The sequence below is a fragment of the Macaca fascicularis genome, chromosome 12, assembly GCF_037993035.2.
Source record: "Macaca fascicularis isolate 582-1 chromosome 12, T2T-MFA8v1.1".
Taxonomy (NCBI): domain Eukaryota; kingdom Metazoa; phylum Chordata; class Mammalia; order Primates; family Cercopithecidae; genus Macaca; species Macaca fascicularis.
Genome location: NC_088386.1, coordinates 36,706,367 through 36,733,997, shown reverse-complemented (window position 1 = coordinate 36,733,997; position 27,631 = coordinate 36,706,367). Strand labels below are relative to the sequence as shown.

At 35.2% G+C, this 27,631-nt stretch overlaps 1 protein-coding gene across 3 annotated transcripts in view; it reads left to right on the top strand.

The window, feature by feature from the left end:
* The window catches only part of LRP1B (LDL receptor related protein 1B), a 1,954,889-nt gene that overhangs the window by 910,862 nt on the left and 1,016,396 nt on the right, over nt 1-27,631 (top strand). For all 3 annotated transcript variants that reach the window (XR_012421093.1, XM_005573071.4, XM_015433154.3), the window contains exons 4-5: nt 3,948-4,067; nt 11,069-11,197. Coding sequence is in view for 2 of the 3 variants with exons in the window: in XM_005573071.4 (XP_005573128.4) it covers nt 3,948-4,067; nt 11,069-11,197 (249 nt within the window). In the remaining variant the exon portion in view is untranslated. The remainder of the gene's footprint in view (nt 1-3,947; nt 4,068-11,068; nt 11,198-27,631) is intronic.

Sequence of the window (27,631 nt, the reverse complement as noted above, 5' to 3'; positions counted from 1 at the left end):
TAGATCTGTGTCAGGGGAATATTCATCAATTGGATTAGTTTTGATTTGTGAAATGACAGCTTCTCTCTTTTTATTTATTTATTTTTGAGAAGGAGTCTCACACTGTTGCCAGGCTGGAGTGCAGTGGCACTATCTCAGCTCACTGCAACCTCTGCCTCCCGGGTTCAAGCGATTCTCCTGCCTCAGCCTCCTGAGTAGCTGGGACTACAGGCGCACACCACCATGCCCAGCTAACTTCTTTGTATTTTTAGTAGAGATGAGGTTTCACCATGTTGGGGAGGATGGTCTCCATCTCTTGACCTTGTGATCCACCTGTCTCAGCCTCCCAAAGTGCTAGGAGTATAGGTGTGAGCCACCACGCCAGGTGACAGCTTCTCTGTTTTAATCAAAAAGGTAGCTTTATTTTATGATAATGCTGAGGAATATAGATCAGATACCATGTTTACATGTCTGTGTTCTCACTTGCTTGTTTGCTTCCCTAAGATACGAGTGGTCTTCCTACTTCAGTCTAATTTCCAAACTAATGATAATGTTACATAAGCCAATGGCTATGCTTCACTAAAGCCACTGGGCGAAGACTAATGGTTCAAGTACAAATTTTTTTGCTGTATTCAAATAAGTTTTCTAACAAAATTAATCTGATATGCTTTTAACTATGTTCATAGTCATTATAGTGTTGCATGCAATGAAGCATAAATGCTCAGCAGTTCAAATAGATAACTATAATAATTAGTATTGCTTTCACAGTCTGCCAAATTTTAAATTTTAGTGTTCATATTGTAAGTTCTTCATGGTTCTTCACGATCTGTTAACAGAATCAATATTTACCATTTCACCTAATATAATAAACTGTTTAATCATCTCCTTTTCATCACTCTGCATATATACAAATCCTCATGCAGGATAAGTCTAATAAACTAAAAGCTAACTTGACTTTGTATATTTTGCTATTTTCAACTAACAGATCTCCTCGTAACCCTCAGAACCATGTTCAAGGTCTGGTCTTTCAGATCATTTTTTCCCCCGTTTTGCATTTCTCAACTCTCCATATCACTACCCCCCTCTTTTCAGTGTTCACTCTCCATCTTCCAGATATGTCAAATAAAGAGAGTAGAAAGAAGGGGTCCATAGTATTTGGACTTTCTACTTTGGATTGACACAGTGAAAAGGTGCAACTGGGCTCCAGGGATTACGTGGGAAAATAATAAATTTGACTCACTGTGTTAATACACCTGCGTTAAGGTAGAGACTAAATGAATTAGATCAAATCTCTACCCTCATTCTTTTTATACTATAACCGAATCTATTTTCTGTGAGAAACCTTTCCTGTTTCCTCTTTCTGTTCCAACCCCTAATTATATTCACCTTTGTCTTCACTGCTCCACTCAAATGCTTTTTAACACCCTCAATAGATCCTATTAGGAAGACTAGTGCACTTTACTGGCTTCATCCATGTTTATTTCTCAATGAATTTAACATTGATTTCCCTGCTTGCTTCTGTAGACTACTCTTCTTCCTTAGGTTTTGTGAGACTTTCTAGGTTCTTCACCTATGTACTTTATTATTTCACAGTTTTTCTTGGTGGTGGTTCTTATCGCTGATACCTCTTCTGTTTGATTTTCACATGAAGAAGTTCTCTGGGTTTTTTATTTGTATCCCAAACATTCTTTTTAAGGGAATGCTTCTTTATTCTTTAGGTTTCAGTGACCAACTTTATGCTTGTGACTTCCAGACTGATGTCTCCACTACAGACTTCTCTTCAAAGATAGACCCAAATTCTCACTTTCTCCCTGGCTATTTGTTGCCAATATTTTAAACTAAGTATAATCAAAGACAAATAATATCTTCTTCCCAAACTTGTGGTACTTCTGTTGTACTTAATTCATTTTATTACTACTACTCATTTAGTGTCATTATGCTTTCACCAAGTTTTTGGCCATCTTTCTAGGCAAATATTCATAGTCTTCATTTATTATTTTGCCATTCCTAGTCACTTAGATAGCTTTGTTTCCTTTACTATCTTTCTCTCTACTGTTAGATACTTTTGAACAATACAAGTCAGAATGTATCACTACTGTCCTCAATAACCAGCTATGTCTCCTGTTGCCTAAACAGAAAATTCTACTTAATCCATGAATTACTTAACCTTGATCTGGCTCCAAACAACAATGCCAGTCTCTCTCTCTCTCTTTTTTTTTTTTTTTAAACCACATCAAGCATTGTAGGTTAGCAATGCAGAATTCTTTATTGTTGCCTTTATTTCTTGTATGCTTTCGGTTCAGTTCTTTCTATTTACTTCCTCATATTGTCTTTTTTACCTAGGCTACATTCTCATTAATTTTGTCTATCAGAACTCTTATACTTTTAAGTCTCAACTCAAATTCAACTTCTACAACTCTTTCTCAGATATCCTCCTGCATATTCAGCTTCTAGATGAATCTTTCTCTTTCTAAATCCTACCACTTGTACTTTTATTTAGCATATGTGTTTTGCTACTATGATTTATAAATACTGTTTTACACTGTTATTCTGTCTATGTAATTCCACTCACTCCCACACTCATATTGTAAATATTTTTTTTAATGAATTTTCATCTGTGGAACTGTAGCAGAGTGATTAGCATTGACTATGTACTCAATAAATATTGAATTAAAATAGCATATAGATTCAAGTCAATTTTGAACTCATTCTCTCTACATAAAGTGTAGCACTGCTGAAGTGATATCCTTGAGTAGGTGAGAGGGGATGGGATTTTTGCATAGCATGTTGGGTGGGAGCTTTGATTATGAGTTCAACGAACTGTGAAATCCAAGGAGAAGCAGTATATGCAGATGTGGGTAGAAATGGAGTATAAAGTTGGAAAATCTCTTCTGATTGCTTCAGTTTTCTCAAAGAAGTAAGAAGCAAGATCATCATATATGAGAGAATATTAGGAAGGAGGTTTGCAGTTTTAAGAAGAGAAGATGTGTGAAATAATTGTATGAGAATGCTGAACAGTAATTGAACTAAGGAAATACTATAGATAATTACATTTATAATACAATGCCCAATGTTCAGTTTGGAATGTTTCAGGTATTCTTTTACATATTGGACTTTTATTTTTTAAATATAATTTGATTTTATTTCTGTAGCACCAGCTAAACTCGTGGCACATATCAATGTATTTTGAATCATTTAACTTTAATCTTCGAAACCCTTATTTGCCTTCCTGGGGAAAAGGGTAAAAATAACATTTTTGTAACAATCCATGTATACCCCTGTTTTCAGATAGTCATGCTTCTATCCAATATTTATCTAGTTTAGCGAATCTTATTTCTGTTAGAATTTATTTGTGTAATAAATGTGCTCCTGTCACTTCGTCTCTATTTCATGCTTTTATCATATTCAATCCTAATTTGCTCTGAAGGTTTGCTAACTTTTGCTTTCATGTCTTTTCTCTAAAATGGTTCAGATATAATGAAATATATTATGTTCAGTATTTCTCTAACATTTTTCTACCAATGAAAAATAAAATATTGAGACGAGCTATATTCACATTGATTGCTATGAAGGTTGCACATGGGTTGGTAAATCAAAACAAGCTCTCAAAAGATAGAAAATCAATTGATGTGTCAGATAGGAAAGACATAGATGGCAAAATCAACCGCTGAGTTGACATCTTTCCTCTTGAAATAATTTAATTTACCAAAATTTGAAAGGTTTTGTGGCTATGAACACAGTAATAAGCTAAAAAGCTGGAGACCAAACAGATTGATCTAAAATTTTATTTACAGTTATTCAAGCAAATGTAAACTAACATATTTTAGAAAATTTTTTTTCTAGATCAATCATATAAACATTCTGGGAGAATAATCAAGACTATATTGTAAGGATTGTGCACTGAGAAATAGAAACAATATTTACATATACAGTTAAATATAGAGAATATATTTGTTTTTCCTCTACAGAACTGTTACCCAATTGCCAACAGTTGAATTGTCAGTATAAATGTACAATGGTCGGAAATAGTACAAGATGTTACTGTGAGAATGGATTCGAAATAAAAGAAGATGGGAGAAGCTGTAAAGGTAAGTAAAACACATAACTCCATCAAATGTGGTTTATAGAGGCTTAGTTAACAGAAACGTAAGAAGACATCTTTGAGCACATACCATGTGCTCCACAGTGTTTATGTTAACTTTTCTTTCTTGAGATTTAAAAGTTGCCCGCCCACCATAAATATTATTTTAAGTTTATGACAATCAAATTTCAGGTTTTTTGAGTAATTTCAAACTTAAGAAATGTCCACAGTGAGAAATGTTTGGGTTAGCCAATAACACATTGATCTAATTATTTTAGCTTCCTATATGTTTTATGGCTGTTATATAGCTGCAGTCTAGTAGACATGTGTTATTAACTCTGTTAGGTTAACAATTATTAATCATGTAATGTTCTTTATAATATTTGCATTGGTATTCTGGCAGCTGCCATTTTACCCATAGCAATAATAATGTAATAATGAACATAAATGTTGATTTCTTTTCCATGTCTGGATTCTTGCTTTTGTGAATGCTTTATAGCAAATGTTTATCGTATGAAATGACTCCCTTCTTCCATACTGAAGAATTTTAGGATATCGTTCCATATGGATATCCATATTAGGATATCCTCCATATCCTTCCAGTGGAGTTGATTCCAATTATACATATATTAACATGTATATAGAATATATCCACAAAGTTATATGCATTGCTTTATGTGATACTTATAATCTATCTATATCTATCTCTACATTAATATTTCTAATCTATAATATAGCATGTGTCTCTCTCTCTCTGCCTCTCTCTTTTCTTCCGTGTGCGTGTGTGTGTGTGTGTGTGTGTATTCAGAGAACAGCTGCATTGCCAAAGCCACTAATAAATAGAATACTTTCCAAAGAAATTAGTGCTTTGCTGATTATTTCAAATCTTTGCTCTAATATTATCATCTTTACCTTAGAATCTTAAATTTGGAAGAATTCTTAGAGAGAATTGTTTAAAATCTTAATGACAAAAATGAGATTCTGATAGTTAATTGACTTAAGTCCACACATCCTCTTAGTAATAGAATTGGGACTGAAACTCAAGTCTGCAGAGCCCACTTAGTCTTATCCTGAAGAGGCTCATTGACTTTTCAGGTACATTTGGGAATTGGATTTTGGTTTGTTGTTTGCTTTGTGCATAATATCAATGTTATAAAAACATTTATTATCAAGTGTTTATCAGACTCAGAGACTGCATAATCTGACCACAGGGAGGCCAAACTCGCATATTCATTTGACTCATGTCATCATGTCATTTTAAAACAACATTTAAAAATCTGAAAATTGCACATGAAAGTTCAGATGTTCTGGAAAATAAGGGCAATGCTAGATGCCTCATAATCACCGAAGTCAGCCAGATAAAAAAGGTGCCAGACATGCATGATGCCTTTGAACATTCATGCTCTTTCCACTTCCAAACAGCCCTTGCCATTCGTACATGTTTGACTTAGATACCTATTCCGCATTCTTCTCACTCATTTACTACACCTGACTCCTATAGTAATGAAGATCTGCAGTTCCTTTTGCAAGGGTGGAGATGAGTTAAATACGTAGGTTCCTGAGTGTGGTTAATTAATTGCTTTTATGTGTTTAATTAAGCACATAAAAACAACCACAACCATAATGAATTTCTTCTGTGGAACATTAGTGAAGAATTGCACAGCAATCATTTTAGAAGTCACAGTGGGAGAGGAGCTCTTTGTACTTTCCCTATACTCCTTGAGAGCCAAGTCTGAGCATCATTAGGCTTTCTCGAAACTGTATTTCCAGGTAGCTCTCTGTCTTTAAAGGAGAAAAGAAGGCAGCATTACAAGTGATGGTATGCCTATTCCTCTGTCGTCAATGTTGTGGAGTTCCACCTCAGTGCATTCTGGTTAAGTAGAAAGAAGAGATAAATGAGCATATTGCTCTCCTGGACAGCATAATCACATCAGAAAAAATGAAATAGGAACCTTTAATGTTAAAGGTGAAAAATCTGTGAAAATAGATAAGAATTATTACTGCCATCAGGGACAGACTTTACCAAATGCAAGCCTTAATTTCATTCAGTATTGCTGTAGACTTAACTCCAAACACTGTATTTTTTCTATTGCCAAAAGCATTTACTTCAAATGGACATCCATGATTGCTGGCAATTACATAAGTCTGAAGAAACCTGAGTTTGTGAATGTTGTACAGATGCATAGTTTCACAATTTAAATGGTCTTATGCTACTCAGCAATCTTTTTGCTTTCTCATAGTAAACTCTCTTCTTAGCTTGGATATTCCCAGAAGTCAACTCTGAAACAAGGATTCACATGAATGTTTTCCTTTATTTGCCATTGTAACTTTCTCTTTTTCTTTTCTTTCCTTTTCTTTTTATTTGGGGGAGTGGTGGGGCTGAGAGGATACAGGAGAAAGGCAACGCCATAGTTGGAGCAATTAAGCCAGCTACAACAAAGGGTGACTGAAGCTTAAGTATGTGGCACAACTCTCTAGCATGAGAGACAAGGGAATTCAGGCATTTATACACTCAATTTCTGAAGAGCAAATCTGTCTGTTTTTGTGTTGGAGGTGGCATTACCCTCCTGGAAACTTAACTGGCCTTGAGTCCTGGCAGAGCTTCTGGCGGGAGAGGAGGAAGGGTTTGGAAGTATGCTCAGGCACAGATAAAGATCCCTATGATTGTAGGATCACACTGAAAAATCTGAGGGATTTGAGAGACAGCATCTGCTACAATCCTTTCAATTTCTTCTTTATTCTCTCAAAATATGTTTTCTTAATCTATTCTCTTTTGTCTTAGTCACTGGCTTTATTTTCTGGGTGCCATCTTGTATTCTTCAAATTACTCTCTCTCTTCTATTTACTTGTGTACCCATCCATTCTTGTTTTGCTCTCATTTCAGAAGAGCTTTACTTTTTTCTAGTCTTTTCTCATACATATTTAAAGTCCCATTCACCCAAACTTTTGTCTCAACTCGTTCCGTTGGTCCATCAATTTCCACCTCTTTCTTATACATCTTTAAACACTACATTTCCACTGGCTAACACTGTAGTCAATAAATATTCTCCCATTTCTTCTATTCTGAAAGAAAACCAAAACAAAAATAGAAATACAACAAATATCCACTTTATCCTATCTCTTCCTATAGCCATCATTCCTGTCCCCTCCTCCTTTGTTATCCACTAACTTTAACAATCAACTACATTTGCTTTCCCAATTATGTTTTTTTTTTTTCATTTCATTCCTCCATTTACTGCTATCTGGTTTCTCATCCTATTTTAGTAAAGCAACTGTAAATATCTCTTTTCCCTTAAAATCTAGTTAAGACTGTTTAAAACCCTCACTTTTATTTTCTAAGGACTGTTAGAGGCTTCTCAGCATATCTGCAGTTTTCCAGAGCTTCTATATTCTTTATAATCTTGACTCCAAACTCCATCTTCCTATTTATGCATCATTTTGAGAGTATATATGGATTTTCCCCATCCCATACTCCTCAACCCAGAAGTAAAAGCCAGCTCTTTTCCTAGAGTTTCCACAATTATAAAATCCATGCAAACAAGACAATTTGTATATGCTGTAAGATTTACTGAAGACTTAGTAGGAAAAGGTTTCATATCACAACACACAAATAATTTCAAATGTAATTTTAGACATCCCTATATTGAAACCCTTATGTTGCCCCTCCACTGGGGATTTTGTAACATGCCGGTTGAGGTTTCTTTTTTGTCATATTGCTTCTGACACAAAATTGGGTTGTATTTTTCCACATAAATTCTCTAATTCTCTAATAACAACTGGGTGTCCAACAGTTCAACTCAATTCTGATATTATCCAGAGGTAGTGTAAACCCCATGGGTTATGGGTCTAGTACTGCAAGACTCAGGTGCCAGGCGCAAGTTCCGGGACTCACCTATACCTCTGACCAGCCAGCTATAAATGTGAGCACTCCCACAGTCCTCTCCTAGAATACAGTCATTCACTACAACAACTCAGAGAACTCAAAGAAATAGTTTCCTTATGTTTGTCAGTTTATTACAAAGGATGCAACAGCCAAATGGAAGTGACACATAGGGCAAAGATCTGGAAGGTGGGAGAGGGAAGCTTCTATGCCGTCTCTAGGTGCCTCATCCTCCCTGGGCTCAATGTCTTCACCAAAATGGAAGCTCTCCAAGCCTCATTGTTCAAGAGTTGTTTTTAGGCTAATTCCCAGTCCCCTTTCTTCTCCCTGGAGGTCAGGAGGTGGGCTGAAAGTTTCCACCTCTAATCCACTGTTTGGTATTTTGATGACCAGCCCCCAGTCTGAGACTACCTAGGGGCCCTACCCTGAGTCACCTCATTAGCATAGGCTCCAGTATATTCTGGAGGAGCTCGTTATGAATAACAAAAGACACTCCTATTACTCAAAAAAATTCCAAGAGTTTTAGGAGCTCTGTGCCAAGCACTGTGAATAAAGGCCAAAGATATATTTTAATTATGTCATATCAGTTTAACCCACTTAATACCACAGCTTCACTCCATCCTGTTATCTTTTGCCTTCCTCTTCCTTTTTCTGTTTTTTTTTTTTTTTTTTCACCCCCTTTCTCCAAAATTATTTACAGGAGTCCCGAGTTATCTTCAGTCATCATTCCCAAGTTGTGAGGACAATAGTCTGTTAATAGGTCTAAGTTTGTATTTCTTATCCCATTTAAGGACTCAGTAAAAAGCAAGTTCCAGTTAAGATCAGTCTCCCATTTGTGACTATGTCCCCTTCTTTCCCTACATTACATCAACATCATGACAATAATGTCCTAATTATTGAATCTAAATGGGAATTTTAATCTTGATCTTATTGAATTTATGCATTGCATATAACCCTTTTGAACATTCTGATATTCCTGAAAAGCTCTCATTTCTTAATTTTTTTCTTACAGTAGTCATGAATTTTCCTTCACAGGAGACTGTAGGACTCTTTTTCCTTCTTTCTTTCTGTATTATTATTACTATTTTATTTTGACACAGACCCTTGTCACCCAGACTGTAGTGCAATGGTGCAATCTCGGCTCACTGCAACCTCCACCTCCCAGGTTCAAGCGATTCTCATGCCTGAGCTGTCTGAGTAGCTGGGACAACAGGTGTACACCACCACCCCTGACCAATTTTTGTATTTTTAGTAGAGAAAGGACTTCGCCATGTTGGCCATGCTGGTCTCAAACTTCTGGTCTCAAGTAATCTGCCCACCTTGGCCTACCAAAGTGTGAGGAATACAGGCCTGAGCCACTGCATCCCTCCCTGATTCCTGTTTCTGCCCTTTTCACTGCCCTTTCCACTTTGGTGTCCTACAGTACTTTGCACTAGCCAAGGTTTTCTCGTCTCCTCTTCCTCTGTGGGAAATTGCCCTCGTATTTTTAAAATCTATTATCTATACGCTATTGACTTCCAAATACTCCAGAGCAGATCTCACCCTATATTAACAGTTCCATTTCTTAATTGCTTATCATTACACGTTTACTCAAGGCTGCCCTACAGACACCTCAAATTTAACACAGTGAGACCAAACTCGTTATCTCCTCCCATGATAGAGCCATTCAAATCTATAATTCTTATATCCTCTACTTCAAAATTGGATCAATTTTCACTTCTGTCATATCCAATCAGTTTTCAAATGTTGTCTATTCTGCTTCTTATACATTTGAGCCCATTCCCTCTTCATTTCCACTGCCACTGACTTAGTTCAAAATATAACTTCAAAAGACAAATTCTTGGATAAAATTAGCACATACCTAATTTTCTAGGATCTTTCCTCCACATTTACCAAAACCTTTATTTAATATGAGTGTTTTTAGTTTTAAAGTGCAAAGCCGACCATATAGCCAATCTAATTAATGCTTTCCCATTGCCAACGTGTAATGTACAATCTTTTAGTTCAGCATGCAAATACCTTCATTTTCTGGCTCCCAAAGTACTTTCCCAGTTTCGTCTTTTCTACTACTTTCCTTCATATACTCTTGCTTCATTTGACTCCTATGCTTCTTCTTTGAAACCCCCATGATGCCATCCCAATACCATTCACATGCCATTTTGATGAACTGATATGTCCCTTTCCAATTAGTTTGAGGAAAGCCAGATCATGCTTCACAGTGTTTAATATGAAATCTTCACTTAACATTCCCCTTTTAATCCTAAGCAGTTTGACTTGCCTGTTTTTATCATAACTAGAGTATACCCCTATTATAAGGAAATGTATAGTATCATACATTATCCATTATATTTATACATACATTATATTTCTCTAGACTTGTCTTACTCAGGGGTAGGGACCATATTTTATTGATTTTGTCTTCTGCAGGGATTAGTACAGTGCTTGGTACATAAAATAGACTGAATATACCTTTGTCTAAATAACTACTGACAGGATGCCTTTTTGTTTGGTCGGTTAAGAATCATTGAGTATCTGTTGTTCATAAATATTTGAACTGAATACCAGAGGGAGGAAGAATATAGAGAAAATAGAATGAAGGAGTAGAGGAAGGGACTACAGATATTAAAATAAAATTTAATTAAGACAAAATCTTTATTTTCAATAGGTGCTTAATAGTTTCCTGTCTTTAAAGTAGTGAGTGCGATTTGCATAGTGTGGCTCAGAACTCTTATTTAATCTGTTGATTGAAAACCTCATTGCTAGTCTAATTCTTTGTTAAAATAATGAAAAAGTCAGTGTCATCGACACTGGAAATATTCAACAAATATTAATTGGAATGCATTTTGTACCTTTGCAAAAATATCCAAAGACTTCTAGCCTGCCTACCACAAATGCAAATAAACCTTCTTTTAAAATATATGATTTGATATTGTTTGATGTTTTCTCTCTGTAAATATTAAGGCAACAAAAAGTTTAATTTTTATTTAGTGTGGTTTTGAAAAGATTTATTAGAATTAGCTTTTCATTAATAGTTCATTTCCAAAGTTCAAAAATAATATTTTATTCAAGGAGAACAAAAAAATGCCCAAGATAAAGCTGCTTAGAAATGATGCCAATTTTCCTTTTAGATCAAGATGAATGTGCTGTTTATGGTACATGCAGCCAGACCTGCAAAAATACACATGGATCCTACACCTGCAGTTGTGTGGAAGGCTACCTAATGCAGTCAGACAACAGGTCTTGCAAAGCTAAAATTGGTAAGTTATGACCATTTATTTTTTGTCTTTCCAGAATTACTTGTTTCCTTTTTACAGTTCTTTTTCATTAGAGATGTGGTACAGCAGAAATATGGACTTTGAAGAGAGAGATTTTCCTTCATTTTAATACACTTCTCTGTAGTTAGGAATCCAGAACAATTCTTTCAGTTGTCACTAATCATTATAAAACTCCTTTCATTACTCCTTCCAAAAAGAAAATTCCTTCCTCCCTTCCTCTCTCCCTCCCTCCTTCCCTCCCTCTTCCCTTCCCTTCCCTTCCTTCCTTCCTTCTTTGCTTCCCTTCCTTCCTTCGTTCCTCCCTTCCTCCCTTCCTCTCTCTCCTTCTCTCTCCCTCTCTCTCCCTCTTTCTCTCTCTCTCTCTATCTCTTTCTTTCTTTCTTTTGATGGAGTCTCACTCTGTTGTCACCCAGGTTGGAGTGCAATGGCACAATCTCAGCTCACTTCAACCTCCGCCTCCCAGGTTCAAGCTATTCTCCTGCCTCAGCCTCCCAAGTGGCTGGGACTGCAGGCACACACCACTGTGTCTGGCTAATTTTTGCATTTTTAGTAGAAACAGGGTGTCACCATGTTGGCCAAGCTGGTCTGGAACTCCTGGCCTCAGGCGATCTACCCACAAAGGCCTCCCAAAGTGCTGGGATTACAGGCATGAACCACAGTGCCCAGCCTATTACAAGAAGTTTCTAATTAGCAAAATCTGTTCAAAAGACATGTATTAATTGATCTGAATTGCCTGTCTCTCTCCTAGACTACTGCAATAGATTCCTAACTGGGTTCTGTGAGCTTCTGTTTCACCTCCAAAATTAATTCTTCACATAATAAAGTCATTTGCTACTAAAACATAAACCAAATCATGTTGTTCTTTTGCTTCAAATCTCCCAATAACTTTCACTCACCTTGAAAATAAAACCTAAACTCCTCACAGGATCTCTAATGCGCCTAATGGCCTGGTATCATTTCCCTTTCCAGTGTCTGATCTTCCACTGCTATTGTTTCATCATCAATGCCAGCACACCTATGTCCTTGACCTTCTTCAACCGTGTTGCTTTTTTATCTGCCTGTAATGCTTTTTCCTGTGATATTCACATTAATGTAGCCTCCTTATCACTTGAGTCTCAGGTCAATATTCAGAGTGACCTTCCCAGTCCATTCTATTTCATGGTATATAGCCTCTACATCATGATGTTATTTTCCAGTGTTATTTATGCATACCTACTCTATCACTATATAATTTCCCAGTTTTATTTTCTTTATAGCATTACCACTTGAAATTAATTCATTATGTATGTTTATCAGATGATTTCTCCAGAATAATGTAAGCATTATGACAGTACAGAACTTGTTGAATTTGTTTACTGATATTTATTCAGTACTGATGATTGCCTAGAACATATAGGTACTCAATAAATATTTGTGGGAAAAAAAGGGGAAGAAGGAAGAAAGGAGGGCGGGATGGAAAAAAGGAAAAGGAAAAAAAAAACTTGTCTTGCTAATTGAAATTACTAAAATGAGTGCTCCACTCTTAAGTGTTTATATTTCAAGTTTCAAAACTGCCTTTTACTGCTAACCTGCAAATAAAGCCTGTAGTTTCTACACAGTTTTCAGCCTACTCAGTAAGTAAACAATCAGTTAAGTATTGTTGATTGGCTAATGAAACAGCTTTGAGATGCCTTAGTCACAATAAGATAATGCTAATGATTTTATGGACTGAATTAGCTTGGGAATAATATAAAGAAATACTATGCAGAATATTCCATCTGGCTTCTTCTAACTTCCTCCAAATGTAGTTCCATATCAGGCATTTTCAAATTATGATGTATTGATGAATGAATGGGTGCCCTCACCCTCCCTTGTTAAAAACTGGTAAATTAAGCATGAAATTTCTTTTCTGAAACCACACTGGGCAAAAGACTGGACTAGCTCAGCAAGCTGCCATTGTTTCTCTTTACACATAACCTCTTGTTAAAATTTCAATGATTTCCCAGAGATAGTGTGGTTAATTATTTAGAAAACATATATCTCTACAAAATATCAACAACAGCAAAACACTCTTTTCCTTTTTTAGTTTACTTCTTTGAATTACTGACTTGATTTATGAAGCCCTAGTTGAAATAAGGCAATCCTTGAGAAAAATTAGGTCAGGTTATGTTTTTCCTTTTTGCCACCACCCAGAGTTCTGATTTAAAATATTGATGAACTAAAGAAGTGGAAGGCTTGTTATTTGATGTTTCTATTGAACCACACAATATTGCTACACAGAGAGAGCGTAATGTAATAAACCCTATAAAGGAAGCACATCCTCTTTTTCTACATAGATAGGTTATCTTACAATAATAGAATGCAACCAGAAAAGGATGGAACATAATAATGTCCTACTACATCAAGGAAATTTGATGACTCTAGAATTGATAATGGAATACATAAATTTCTTCACCTCTAGGTCTTTAGCTTGATGACATTGTGAGCTTACAAAATTTGAAAAATACATAGTTACCATGGGAAGGTTGCTGTGGTTTATAGTTTAAGGAAAAGGAGTTGCTAGCATGAGCATAAGTCTATAACAAACACTGGCGTGTTCTAAAGGTCGCATGGATATTTGAACCAATGTATTTGTACACTTTAAGAGAAAAACTGCCTGTTTGGCTTTAGTTTTCTCATATTTATGGCAAGTGAACCAGACGATACTTTCGGCTTCAGTTATATGTAATTCCAGTTAATGCAATCAGGTTTAAAATTTTTATGGTAGTTTTATTACACAGTAATGTGGCTATATCTGACAAGTGCTAGAAAAAAAATTATAAATTAAGCCAGGTTCATCTTAAAGCTCTGCCAGTCCTTTTTTCAGTTGCCTGGCTGCTGAGATTGGCCTCTCTTTACTCTTCTTTTTCTTATAATTCAACCCTATTGGACTCCAGAACCTAACTTTCCCTCCACGACAAACGAGGGTTCCAGGGCTCTCAGCAGCTGGACAGTGTGGAAAACAAGGGAAGGTCCGAATGGCCTATCCCAAGACAATGGATATGTGGAAAAGATCTCCCGGTTTTAGAAAGAAAGAATACTATAAAAATATCAAGCCAAAGTGATGTAATGGAAAGCTAGAACTAGACCCAAGAAGATGCTTCTGCAAAGACAGTACAAGATGATAGATGAATTTAAAAGTTCCTGAGAAATAGCCCTTTATGAGATGGCAGAGAGAGGCAGAGTTAATGGGCTGGGAAGCGACCGCTAAAGGTGCTGCACTAGTGCAACATAGAACAATATCATGGTCTCTTCGTAAATGTTCACCCCAGAGCTTACCAGTGGGGTCTTATTTTGAAGACAATAGATCGTAATTAGGTAAATTAATGTAAGTTAATTGATTATTCCTCCTTTGTAATATAATATCTGAACCCAAGTAAAATTCATAAGCCTTAAGAGCGTCTTTAAGAAATAACTGTATTGAAAGGAGGAGATTTTAGACACTACAACAGATGGGGGAAGAGATTAATGTTAGGCAGGAGGCCTTTTCATTCCTATTAATTCATGTAATGCAGACAAATTCTCTCCTTTCTACACTTAGTAAGATTGACTCTGACTAATGAAATAAAGAATAAATTGTTTCAGAGTTGAGAGGACTTTCAATGGTAATCTAGTACAATTTAACACTTGATACTATATGTTTTTTATCTTAAAAAAACTAATTTCCAAAAGAAAAGTCTGAAACATATTTTTTAAAGTGATTTTAACTTAAATATGCATAATTGAATAGTTTTATATAGGAGACATATAAGACTATAAATTTTATGAGAGAGCATTTGTTACTTTGTAATAGAACATACATTAAAAAACTAGTAATTAATGTTTGTTTATTTATTTATTTATTTTCTTTTAAGAGATGTAGTCTCACTGTATTGCTCAGGCTGGTATGCAGTGGCATGATCATAGCTCACTGTAGCCTCAAACTTCTGGACTTATGCCATTTTCCCACCTCAGCCTTTGAGTAGCTGAGACCACAGGCATGAACTACCATGCTCAGCTAATTTTAAAATTTTTTGTACACACAGGGTATCTCTATGTTGCCCAGGCTGGTCTTGAACTCCTGGCTTTAACCATCCTCCTGCCATGCCCTACCAAAGTGCTGAGATTACAGGTGTGAGCCACCACACCCACACAAAAGCTAGCTATTTTTCTAATTAAACGTTAGGACTTGTCATGTGAAAAAAAAAAAAAAAAAAGTAAAAAATAACCATGTTTAGGTACCCAGTAAAACTTTTTGCATATTTTGATATATTTTTTTGAAAACAGAGTTGTAGTAATGACTTGTCAAATATGAAAATAAAAACATTTTTAAAATTTGACTTTCTTTTAATTGATTTTATTGAATTTGATATAAAATATGTATTGAATGTGAAAACTTGGGGCTGAAAGCAGGCTCATGTAGAACCTGTGACAGTAAAAGTAATAGTAAATGGTGTTTACTTATGAACTGTTGGCAATTTTACTCCTAATAAATTCAGACTCATTGGACTGTACTTTTCAGTGTCCTAATCACTCACTGAAGGCAGGGACTTACTCCAGCATACAAATTCTCCTGAACCTCTAGGGCTCTACTGATTGCACTGAAGCAATAGTAAAATAAAGAACACTAATTTTATGATCATCACTCTATAGTCAGTGCACCAAATGGTGCCCTAGGAGAGTGTACCTCTTTGCCATGGAGTAATTGGAGCAGTGAGAATAGAGAGCCTATTTAAAAAAAAAAAAAAAAAAAAAAAAAAAAAAAAAAAAACTTCAGAATTCTTTCAGAATTCTATTACAGCTTATATTTGCAGTTCATTGATTTGGGGGGCGTGGGCGGGGAACCAAACAGAAGACTACTGAGGCAATGAAACTCTTAGTTGTAAGAATAGGGATCATAGTCCCTGTATAATCAATGGAAGCATATTTCTAGACAGTGTTGGGGAGGGAACATTTTCATATAGTTTGCTGTTTTCTCTGCTATGATTCTTAAAAAGAGAAAAGAGAGAGAGAAAATAAACGAAATATAACTTCCTATGGCTCTTACTTTAAAACTCTAGGGGTGATTTAACATCTACTAACATAAGTTTAAATTTTTTTGGCGGGGGAGGCGGAGAATTTACCCATGGTTTGCTGCCAGGACTGATTCTGTGTGTGGGAGAATGGGCAGGTGTCTGTACAGTGAGGGAATAATTCTCTGCCACATAGTATCATCCTCTTATCAGACACTTAGTAATGCCTGAAATTCAGCTATTAAAAGACTACTCCCTTGCCTTTTATTAAAGCATCTCATATTAAGATCTATTCTTAGGAAGGGTAACATATTAAGTCTTAATAATTAAAACAACTTATGAGACTAGTAAATAAGATCTGTTTCAGTATACCATTGGCTAAGAATGGCTTCTTGTAGAATGACAGATATGTGAAGATTCACCATTTAGGGTTTTTTTTTTTTTTAATTATATTTTAGATAGTCAAAAGTTCTAATTCCTGTATAATTTATTATTTCATTGAGCCATAACTGCCAATAACACTTGATGGCATGATAGCGCATGAGACCTATTGGCTAGGTGTGAGCCTAATCACCAGCACCAGCCTGGTAATACAAATTTATTGTTCTTTACTGTTGCATATGCATGTGTGAAATTAGGAACACTGTGGTAAAGAGTAAGTAGCAAAAAAAGAGTTCAATGCCTGAAGCAGAGTATGTGCTTGACAAATGTTTGCTGGATGCTTTAGAAATTTCTAGAAAATTTAAGAAGCAGAATGAGGGTAAAGCAGAGTCAGAAGTTTGCAAGAAGTTCAAAGGAGAATAGAGTATTTGGCCAGTTTTGTCCTGTTACTCAGGGCTAACTATAGCTTCGGTATAGTGTTGTCATCAAATAGTAGTTTCCTAAGTGTGTCCTCTCCACCAAGGACCTCTCCCCTCTCCAATAAACATGCAATCCTAGTAAAAGCTGTGTGCTTGCTGCTAAAATACAGCTGGAGGACAAGCTTCCCTATCTGCAATCACACTATACTGAATAAGCCTCTGTACTACGGAAATTCTAGAGCTTCCCAGTCTGCCTTTGGAATCCCAGATGGGTAGCCTGGCCATTAAACTATTTCTCTATTTTATGGAGTATTTTTACTCTACATCTTTTCTGGCTGATCATTCAGTTAGAAATCACATTTCACGGCAGGGCAGGGCAAGGATTTCTGATGGAATTTTTATTATCCAAATGATACAACACGCTTCTTTTTCCCTCTCCAAACACTGTTAATGAGTATGTCAGTGCTGGGGTACACAATCTCCTCATTATTATTCTATGTTGGTTTTGGTTTTTGTTTTTATGCTAGGGGATATCATCTTCACAGTCTAGCACCTTTCTTGATATTTTTAATCTTTTTTCCAGAAACAAAGTTGCAAGATTGATAGCAGAGTCATAACCATGGTGTTTTATGTGTCATGACACCTTTCATTTACCCTTAGTCTAAGAAAATATCAGACAGGGAAAAAAAACCATGTCTTCCATTTTCTTCATAACATATTTTTATTGCAATCTAGCTGAGAACTTCTGTGTTTGAGTATGAAAAATTACATGGCTGTATTTATGGGCTCTGGGTGTGACAGTCAATAAACTTTACTTTTATAAATGGCACAACAGATAGGCAGAAATTTCTATCACGCTTTTTATAACTTTTTGTAGACAAGCTATCAAATTATTGATTAAATCCTCAATTTAGAATGTGAGAGAAATTATATCACCCTCTACAATTAACTCTTGTTTTCTATCTTAAAATTGGATATGCTAATGAAAATAAAAAGGAAAGAAACACATTTAAATTTATAAAAATTACAAATGGTTAAATAGATGAGGCAAGAATGTATATAAGTATATACTTTTCTGTTGCTTTACTTGGGAAAAATATAAAAGTATATCACTATTGAAATCCTCAGGGGGAAAAAACCTTAAAATTCGAGTAGACAGAATAATGTTGACATTTTTATAAGAAAAAAATTGATTTTTCAGAGTCTTCAAGGCATTCTCTGTATCAGTTGCAATCAACAGGGATTGAAAAAAATCTGGGGTAATAAAAGCAGTTAGAGAATGCCCTTTGGGCACTCCTTCCCCTGGAGAACACAATTGCCTTTGACAGAGATAACTAATATTCTGCATATTTCCCCTAATCAGGCTGCCTAACGTCATTTTAGTCTTGAGACGAGAAAACCTGTTGCATTGATTTCATTTTTAAACGTGTGTATTTCTTTTAGGACTCACACAGCCGCTGTCTATGCCTCCCACGAAATATAATCCTGACCAAATTATTAAATTATATCTTAGTACTCTTTGGATGTTTAGAACATCAAGTTACAAAGAACATAGCTGATAAAGTAGCTAGAAGTTTGGCACATCAGAATGATTGGTTACTTAGAGTACTTAATCTCTATAATAGCAAAGTAGAAATTAGTGATCTTATTTATAAGTTTTATATTTAAATCCTTGTCAGACAACAGTGAAATATATTAAATGACCTTTACTTTTTTCCATTACTAGATGATGAGTTTCGTACATCTTCCTCCCTTCTCGTTATTGTAAGGTGACGATCTTTTTTCATATTTCCTTGAGAAAATATAAGCAATTAAAAGAGAATTTTCTCACCCAAACTCCATTAACTCTACTAGTCTATTTGAATCTAGAACTAATCACCCCATCTTACTCTTATTTAAATTAGAAAACAAACTGACTTTTCTCCTATTAAAGGTCAATCCTGCAAATTTACACGGATCCTATCTTCTCTCACCTGTTCGAGGACTCGACTCATATAATTGTCCTCTTTATTTCTTGAATAGCTGATATTTTCTTTTCTCTTAGGTCATTCTCACCAACATACAAGCGTGTTGCAAAGATGATGCAAAACAACTTCCTTTAAACCTATATTCCTATCCGGCTACTTCTCCATTTTTCTTTTCCCTGCGCAGAAAAACTCAATGGAGTGTTGTTCCTTTTCCACTTTCCTTTGCTCTGCTCTTGAATCCCCTTCAGTGAATCATACACTATTCTTATCACTCACATCTATTGCCAAGGTCTTCAGTGACCTCCTGTTGCCTCATTAGTTAACTATTGGTCTTAAGCACACAACTGACAATTGTCTCCTTGAAGACTTTACCTCTTAGAGCAGCACAATCTTGAAATTTTGCTCTTGCCTTACTGGGCATTTTTTCTCAGTTTACCTTGCTTTATTATCTTCATTTTGCCAATATTTTAGGCATGATTCAGCGTTCAGTCCTTTAGACATCTTCTTTTTATTGATTTTCTAGGACCTTTCCTCCTGTATCATGGCCTTAAAAACCCTCTGCCATGGCTTTAAAAAATATCAAGAGACTGACACTCCCCAGTTTTTATCACCAGTTATGATGACTGTTGAACTCCAGACTCACAGATCCGATTATATATTCAATATCTCCATTTGGATGTTTAACAGAAATATCAAACTCTATCAATTTTTGATTTTCTCTCCTAATAATGCTTTCTTCAGTTTTTCATCTTGGTAAGGTTTCCAACATTCACCTAATTATTTAGGCCAAAATATTGGATTCATCCTTCACTACACTCTTTTTTCTCAAAACCTTTGTTTCTAACTTGTAAATATATTCCGAATTAGATTACCCTCTCTAAGGATCAGCTCTCATCCCCATTACTCCTATGCTTTACTCACTTTCATAGAATGTATCACTGCCAAATAATATTAGTGTTCGTCTACTTGCTTATTGTCTGTTTTATGTACTAAAATGTAAGCTCTGTAAAAGCAAAGGTTTTGTTGGTTTTGTTCACTGTTGTATTGCTAGCATCTAGACCCCGCAGAAGCTAGCCAGGCTCAATAAATATTTGCTGAATGGATAATAAATATTCACATACCGAGGCAGTATTTCCCTTTTAGGGGCCATGTTAAATGTGGCTCTTTTAAGGACTCATGTTTTGAAACTGAACTTACTTTACAAATAGGAGTTACTTAGAAGCAATTTTCAAATGAGTCAATACCTATTACATTTTGAACTCAAATGTTACTAATCTATAACATAGAGAAAGAAGTCTGAGTAGAGAAAATATTTTTCTGTAGCTTAAGTATTTTCCGCTGGCTACAATTAGAAAGGTGACTAGGAGATTTTAAAGCTGCCATTAGCCACTTCTCAGTAACTAATGTAAACTGACCATCACTAGACTGTCTGCTAGTTCTAATATTCATGTAATAATCTAAAATTTGAATGAATTATATTCTAAAATTTTGAGATTTACTTACAAACTTTCAACGGTTATCAATGACACTTCTTTCATTATTTTTTCTGATTAAAATAACTGCATTATTTATTTTATTGTATTTACTGAAATACATCATTATTTTACAATGTATTAATTCAGTAAAGTCTCTTTAAAAAACATTGGGGAGTTCATATTCAAACAGTCCTCCACGTTCCATTCATGTATTAAACACTTGCCATGTGCCAAGTAAAGACTTTCAGATAATAGAGCAGTACCTCCTTGGTTTGGTTAGACCAGCTCTCTGCAAAACAGGGAAACTGTGTGAGCCGCCAATCTGCAAAATGAAAAGATACGTTTGTGCTGGGGAGGGGATGATGTTATTGTCTTTTGTTGTGCTTATAAAATGGGTGTTCTTCCAGAAAACAATATATTGCATTGCTTCTCAATTATCACATTTCAAGTTGAAATATTCTCTAAATGAAGGCACCAGTATTTCACTACTAAAGTCTAAATAGCAAAGTGACTAAATTGTTTTAAGGTTTATGGTTAATTCAGGTTCATCAGTAGTTTACATGGGTGAGTTTTTCCAATGCCAAAGACAAGATTAAAAAGCACAGGTTTGGCACAGTGGTTCATGCCTATAGTCCTGGATCTTTGGGAGGCCAAGTGAAGGAGGATTGCTTGAGACCAGGAGTTTGAGACCAGCCTGGGCAGACTGAGAGACCCTGTCTCTCTCTCTCTCTCTCTCTCTCTCTCTCTCTCTCTCTCTATATATATATATATATATATATATATATAGATATATATATATATAGATATATATAGATATATCTATATATATATATATCTATATATAGATATATATATATATATCTAGAACACAAAACAAAACAAGATAAAAAACTTGGACTAATGTGCCAATACTGAACTCATCATATTTTCTAAAAACTGATTCTACTTTCTTCCCTTACTGTTTATTTTAATGATATCTTTTCTCCCCATCACCCACACCTAAAATTTCCAAATAATCCTTGACTTCATGCCACTTGTTGTTCACAATACAATAATAACTGTAATTTTGAACTTCTGCTATATTACATCAACCTATTTCTACTTAAGATCTCAGCACTTCCTACTTTAGTTTCTTATCACCTAGCTTCTGAGAAATTAAAATGGCATTTCTATGTTCAGTAATTCAGATATCTGCTACCTATGTCCCCAAGTTTTTCATAATTTTGGGTTACTTTCTTTATAAAAACAAATGAAATTAATGCCATTCTCTATGTGACATGTAGAATCTAGTTTGGAGGACCATAGAAGAGGTTTACTTAGGGAAAACTCTGAGAATTCTGTGGGGCTTACATTTTTCCTAATGACCTCTGCTTCCAGTAGGAATGTTGCCACATATGGCCGTTCTTCATTTCTGCAATGCATGAATCTAAACAGGAACAAAGATATCTTTTCCATTCTCTTAACTCCTTTCCAACTTCACTCTAGATTTCAAGGCAGTGTGTAAGTAAGACATTTCCATTTTACCTTAATGTACACATGAATTATACTTCTGACATGAATTATACTCTACCAGTTAAAAAGTAAAATTATACTCTACCATTTATAAATAAAAGCAAGAACATTTTAAAATAATCCAACATGTTATCATTAACTATAGTTACCATGCTGGAAAACAGATCTATTTAATTCCTCCTACCTGTAGTTTTGCATACTTTGTCTAACATCTCCCCAACCTGATCCCCCAAATGCCTTAGCTTCTGGTAACAAACATTCTACTCTCTATTTCTATGAGATCATCATTTTTAGATTCCACATGAGTGAGATATGTGGTACTTGTCTTTCTATGACTGGCTTATTTCATTTAACATAATGCTAAGAGAAGGGATATTAAATGTTCCTACTACAGAAATGGTAACTATGTGAGGTAATGCATATGTCAATTACATAGGTTTAACTATTCCACAATATATGTATACTTCAAAACATCATGTTGTACACTATAAAGACATACAAATTTATGTCAATTTCAATAAATAACCCCCCGAAATAAAAGCAAAAACATACAATTTGGAAAGTTGAGTGGGAAATGTATACTTCTCACTGTATTCTACTATCTTTCTCACTATATTTTACCCACCCAAACAATATCTTACATATTATTTTAGACTTGATCTTCTTAAAGCATAGTTTTGATCACATTATACTGTATTTCTACAATTAACTCTGGTTTCCCATTGCAGCCAAAATTAAAAATAGTTCATTATCTTGACATTCAATAGCCTGTACAATTTGTCCTTAACCTATTTGGTCAGCTACTACAAAACTCTATAAATTTGAACTCAGTTATTTTCACTTAACAGCTATATTAACTTAAGTGAGTTATTAATATTAAAATGTGGTAAATATTAGCCGAATCAAAGGGATATTGTGCATATACAATAAGCTAATAAATGTGAACTATGTATTACAGTATCTAGCTCCTAAAATATGCTCAGAAAACAGTATCTATTATTAGTGTCATTATGAAATACTCCACTAGTTATGCATGTTGTACCTTGCAGAAAACTGAAAAACTGAGATCAATCTCTCCTCAACATATTCAAATCTTTCACACATCTGTACTTCTATCAAAGCTGTTTCTTTTGCTTGACGTTCTTTTATCCATCTCTACATATTGAATTCTTATTCTGCCATTAAGGCAAGGCTGAGACCAAATACCATCACCATCAGGAAACTTGTGCTTCCACTAAACAGACATATCTAGCCATTCTTTGAAACTCAATGAAACTATACATCTTTTATGAAAGATGTCATACCTAATTATAAAAATACAGTTCTTTGCAGATATCTTAAACTTTCTACTTGATTATATCTTTCTTGAAGGCAGACTGTCTTACCGATCTCTTTCAGATCCCAGTTAATGCTGAGATCTATAAATACTAGATAAATAAATTAATTAATTAAAATGTCTACCCAAAGAATACTTCAGCATAAATATATTGTGATGATAAAAGGTAGTGCTAAGATAAATTATAGCAATATTCATTTTTTTGCTCAGTCCAATACAGTTGTTAATGCATTTTCATTTTCCCACATTTGATTTATATATTATTATTATTTTTTTTTTGAGGCAGAGTTTTGCTCTTGTTGCCCACGCTGGAGTGCAATGGCATGATCTCAGCTCACCGCAACCTCCATCTTCCAGGTTCAAATGAATCTCCTGCCTCAGCCTCCCTAGTAGCTGGGATTACAGGCGTGTGCCACCATGCCTGGCTAATTTTGTATTTTTAGTAGAGACAGGATTTCTCCATGTTGGTCAGGCTGGTCTCGAACTCCCAACCTCAGGTGATCCACCCACCTCGGCCTCCCAAAGTGCTGGGATTACAGGCATGAGCAACCATGCCCAGCTATATATTATTTTTATAATAAAATGTGATAGAATAGATTCTTCTGGTGTATGACAATATGTCATTATTCTGAATATTATTCATTTTGGTAAAGAGATTTTTTTTCATTAAAAATAGTTAAGGAATGAAAACAGGGAGAAATCAATATGGCCAGTAAGTTTTGAAAAAGAAAATATTTCAATGCTATATCTTTTTTTCACTTATATGATATTAACTTGATTCACATTTTCAGTTTGGTTGGTTGACTTTGATCAACAATTTATTATGTATTTGAATACGGTAATACTTTCTCTCTCTTTTTTCTCCACACCATGATTCTGTATCTCTCCTTTTTAAACTACATAATTTTCTCCTAATATTACATATTTAACTTTTTCTGTTCTTTGCATAATTTTATAAGTTTTTTTTTTTAAATTAGCCCTTTTGGCTGGGCACAGTGGCTCATGCCTGTAATCCCAGTACTTTGGGAGGCCGAGGCGGGCAGATCACCTGAGGTCTGGAGTTCGAGACTAGCCTGGCCAACATGGTGAAACCCCATCTCTACTAAAAATACAAAAATTAGTCAAGCATGATGGTGCATGTCTGTAGTCCCAGCTACTCAGGAGACTGAGGCAGTAGAATGGCTTGAGTCGGGGAGGTGGAGGTTGCAGTGAGCTGAGGTCATGCCACTGCATTCTGGACTAGGTGATGGATCGAGACTCCCTCACACACACACACATCAAAAAAATAAAATAAAAATAAATAAATAAATAGCCCTTTTACAGATTGCCTGCATTTTGTTTCATATATTAGTAATTCACTCCTTACATAAGTTTTAACGATTTTGATTAGAAGTTCTTAGTCTTCTCATTTCTAACTGCATACCCATTTTCCTTATTTTTACAGCCTTTATATAATTTGTAAATGATAAAATAAGAGTAAATCTGAAAAAAATCCTCTTTCAATCTTTGAAGTTCATTACTGGCTTAAAACCAATTCTTTGTGTTGTATAGATTACAATTTTCTGTTTTCTCACAACATTAGTCTGACTCTCCATTTTATATTCTTTGTATGCGAGTCATTATTCAACCTTTTATTCAGTTAAAACTGGAATTATTTTCATCTTTGACTTCAGAAATATTGCTGTGCACATACTGGGAACTTCATTTAGTGGAGATAATTGCTTACATATACAGTTACAGATTTAATTAAGGAAAATTAAAATATAGAACAACTAGATTATATATATTTATATATACATTTATTGTATACATATATTTGTTAGTTACATAATTATTTGTTAGTATCTGAATTCATTACTTCAATCACTTAGAAGGAAACTAGCCAAATTAATATTCTTATAATTGAATAGAAGAACTGGAGGTTTAAATGAAACCTTAAAAATGACAAGTTTTTATACACACTGAAAACATTTATTTAGCACAAATTACATATCAAAATCATATTATTATAAGTAAAAAAATCCACTTTTAGTGTACTTTTGACTGTGAGAGGATAAGAATAGGCTTTCAAGGACATGGTTATATTGACTTGGAATTTAAATAGGTATTTTTATGAACCTGGTCAAATAAGCATTTCCACATTTCCAAGTTCCTCTTTTCAATTCACAATTTTGGAATCAGTCTTCAAAGGTTGTGGCACTAATGAATACAAATACATTACTGAAAAAATCAAATCATTTTTTGATCATACAGAACACAAATACAATTCTCCATCACAGGAGAGAGAAACGTTTTCAGGTCTGTCAACATACAAGGAGTGGTGAGGAGTATGAGGACAATTTTTCTCCTCTACCGTGAATCAGTTGACAACCTGCCATAGGTGCTTATCCAACCAACGTCTTGGTTCTCTAAGTTAAAATGTCAACCGAGTGCTTGTTTGTGCTTCAGTATCTTCTATGTGGAAGATTAATGTTCATTACCTCTCACTAAGTGTTGATGCAGGTATCGCTTTGACTGAAGTTATCTAATGTGCTTTTCAAGTGTTCTTTTGGGAAAACTGTCCATTGACTAAGGATGACAACCAATAAGAGCATCACATCTATTCTGGTCAGTCTTGTATCCATATTACCCAAGCTAGTGCTCTTCAACTGGCATGTGGTAACAATGCACAACAGAGATTAGATGCAGTGCAGGTAGAACTAGATTACATATTTGCCAGGGCTATGCTAGCTTTCAACTTGAAATACACTGAAAGAATTGGATCCTTAGACCTTGAGGATTTTTGTGGGTTCTTGTGTTTCAGTGGCTTCCTTCCTCCATATTTGACCTTCTGTCTCAAGCAGTAAACCACAGTTAATAATTAGCAAAGACCAATGAAGATTATTTAAATAAAGCATTCACAACTTATGTTGTAGGTATCCTTCCTCCAGTGTGTCCTTTGATTTTTTAAAGTCACCATTATTAAATCAAACCCTGTTAGATTATGAAGCACCTGACTTTAGAATTAGTGGTTGTGTTTTTCACTAAAACAATTAACTGACTGACTCAACAAGCAGCTACCAAAACCAAATAAGTTGACTAATTTTGTCAAATAAGCATTGCCTGTGTTAACCATGAACCCATTTCCATCTCAGTTTCTCAGGGGAATCTCAGCACTCCTTTATATTCCAGCCTCTCTTCAAAGAATGTTTATGACATACAAAAGTTTACTGACCAGTAACTAGCCAAAAAAATGGCTGTCTAAATCTGGATTATGCATAAAACTTTGCAGCAAGGATGCTTTCCATAGTAGGTCATTTTGAGTGAGAAGTAGTTTCACTAAAGGTCATTTCAGTTGTCAAATGAAGACACTAAGGACTGACATTGTCAGCCTATCTTTGTTAACCTGATTACACACCCATCTAAGATTTTACTATCACCTGAGAAATTGATGATCCAACAGGTTTCAAGAGTCCTAAGGTCAACAGTAAAGTGACAAAAGTAAGAGTAGAGGGGAGACTAAGTCTAGATCCCCACATTTAGGAATGATGAGGGCAAGTGAAACACAGTTCAAGATAGATTTAAGAGATTAGGAGAGAAGCTGACTAGCTAACCAGGCTCAGATATGGTCAATTGATGAGGTTATGTTAAGCAGAGAGGATTCACAATTCTACTGATGCTTCTGAGAGAACTTTTTTGTGTGTGGAAATGATCTTAGCATTTGTAAGAACATTTTTGTTGTGGGCTTATACTCAGGTAGTCCAGGATAAGTCTATTTTCTCCATTGGGAAAAAACTGTTGTGCTACTTACTTGAGACTTTCTTGGTTTATTTTTGTTTGTTTTATTGTTTTGTTGTTATTATGTATAAAAAATGTTTAAAGTCTTATTAAAGGCAGACAGGAATCCTATGACTTGAGAGAATTTCTTGGGGGAGGAGAGGTTTATGGCAGATGCATTTGACAACAATAATGTAACTTAAGCGTACCCTGTATGGCAGGTGCACATGATAGAAATAACAATCTAAGAAAGGAAGGTTGCCACGTGGAGGTTGCAGGTGGTGGGGCGGGGCAGGGCGGTGGGGGGAATGTGCTAAGGGAACGTGCTATATAAGCTGCGTGCTTTTCACAAGTGGTAGTGGTTCATCCAGTCTGCTGCTACTGGACTGTCTCTGTGTGTAAGTTTCCCTAAATGTATTTTTTTTTTTTTTTTTTTTTTGCTACTTGTGTCTCTTCTTTGGCCTCTTGAACTTGGCACCACCCCTGTTGAAGTTAATAGGGATCTGGCATGATGGGGATAAAAATTCCAATGCATGATAGGATTTCTTTAAGCCTGTGAGG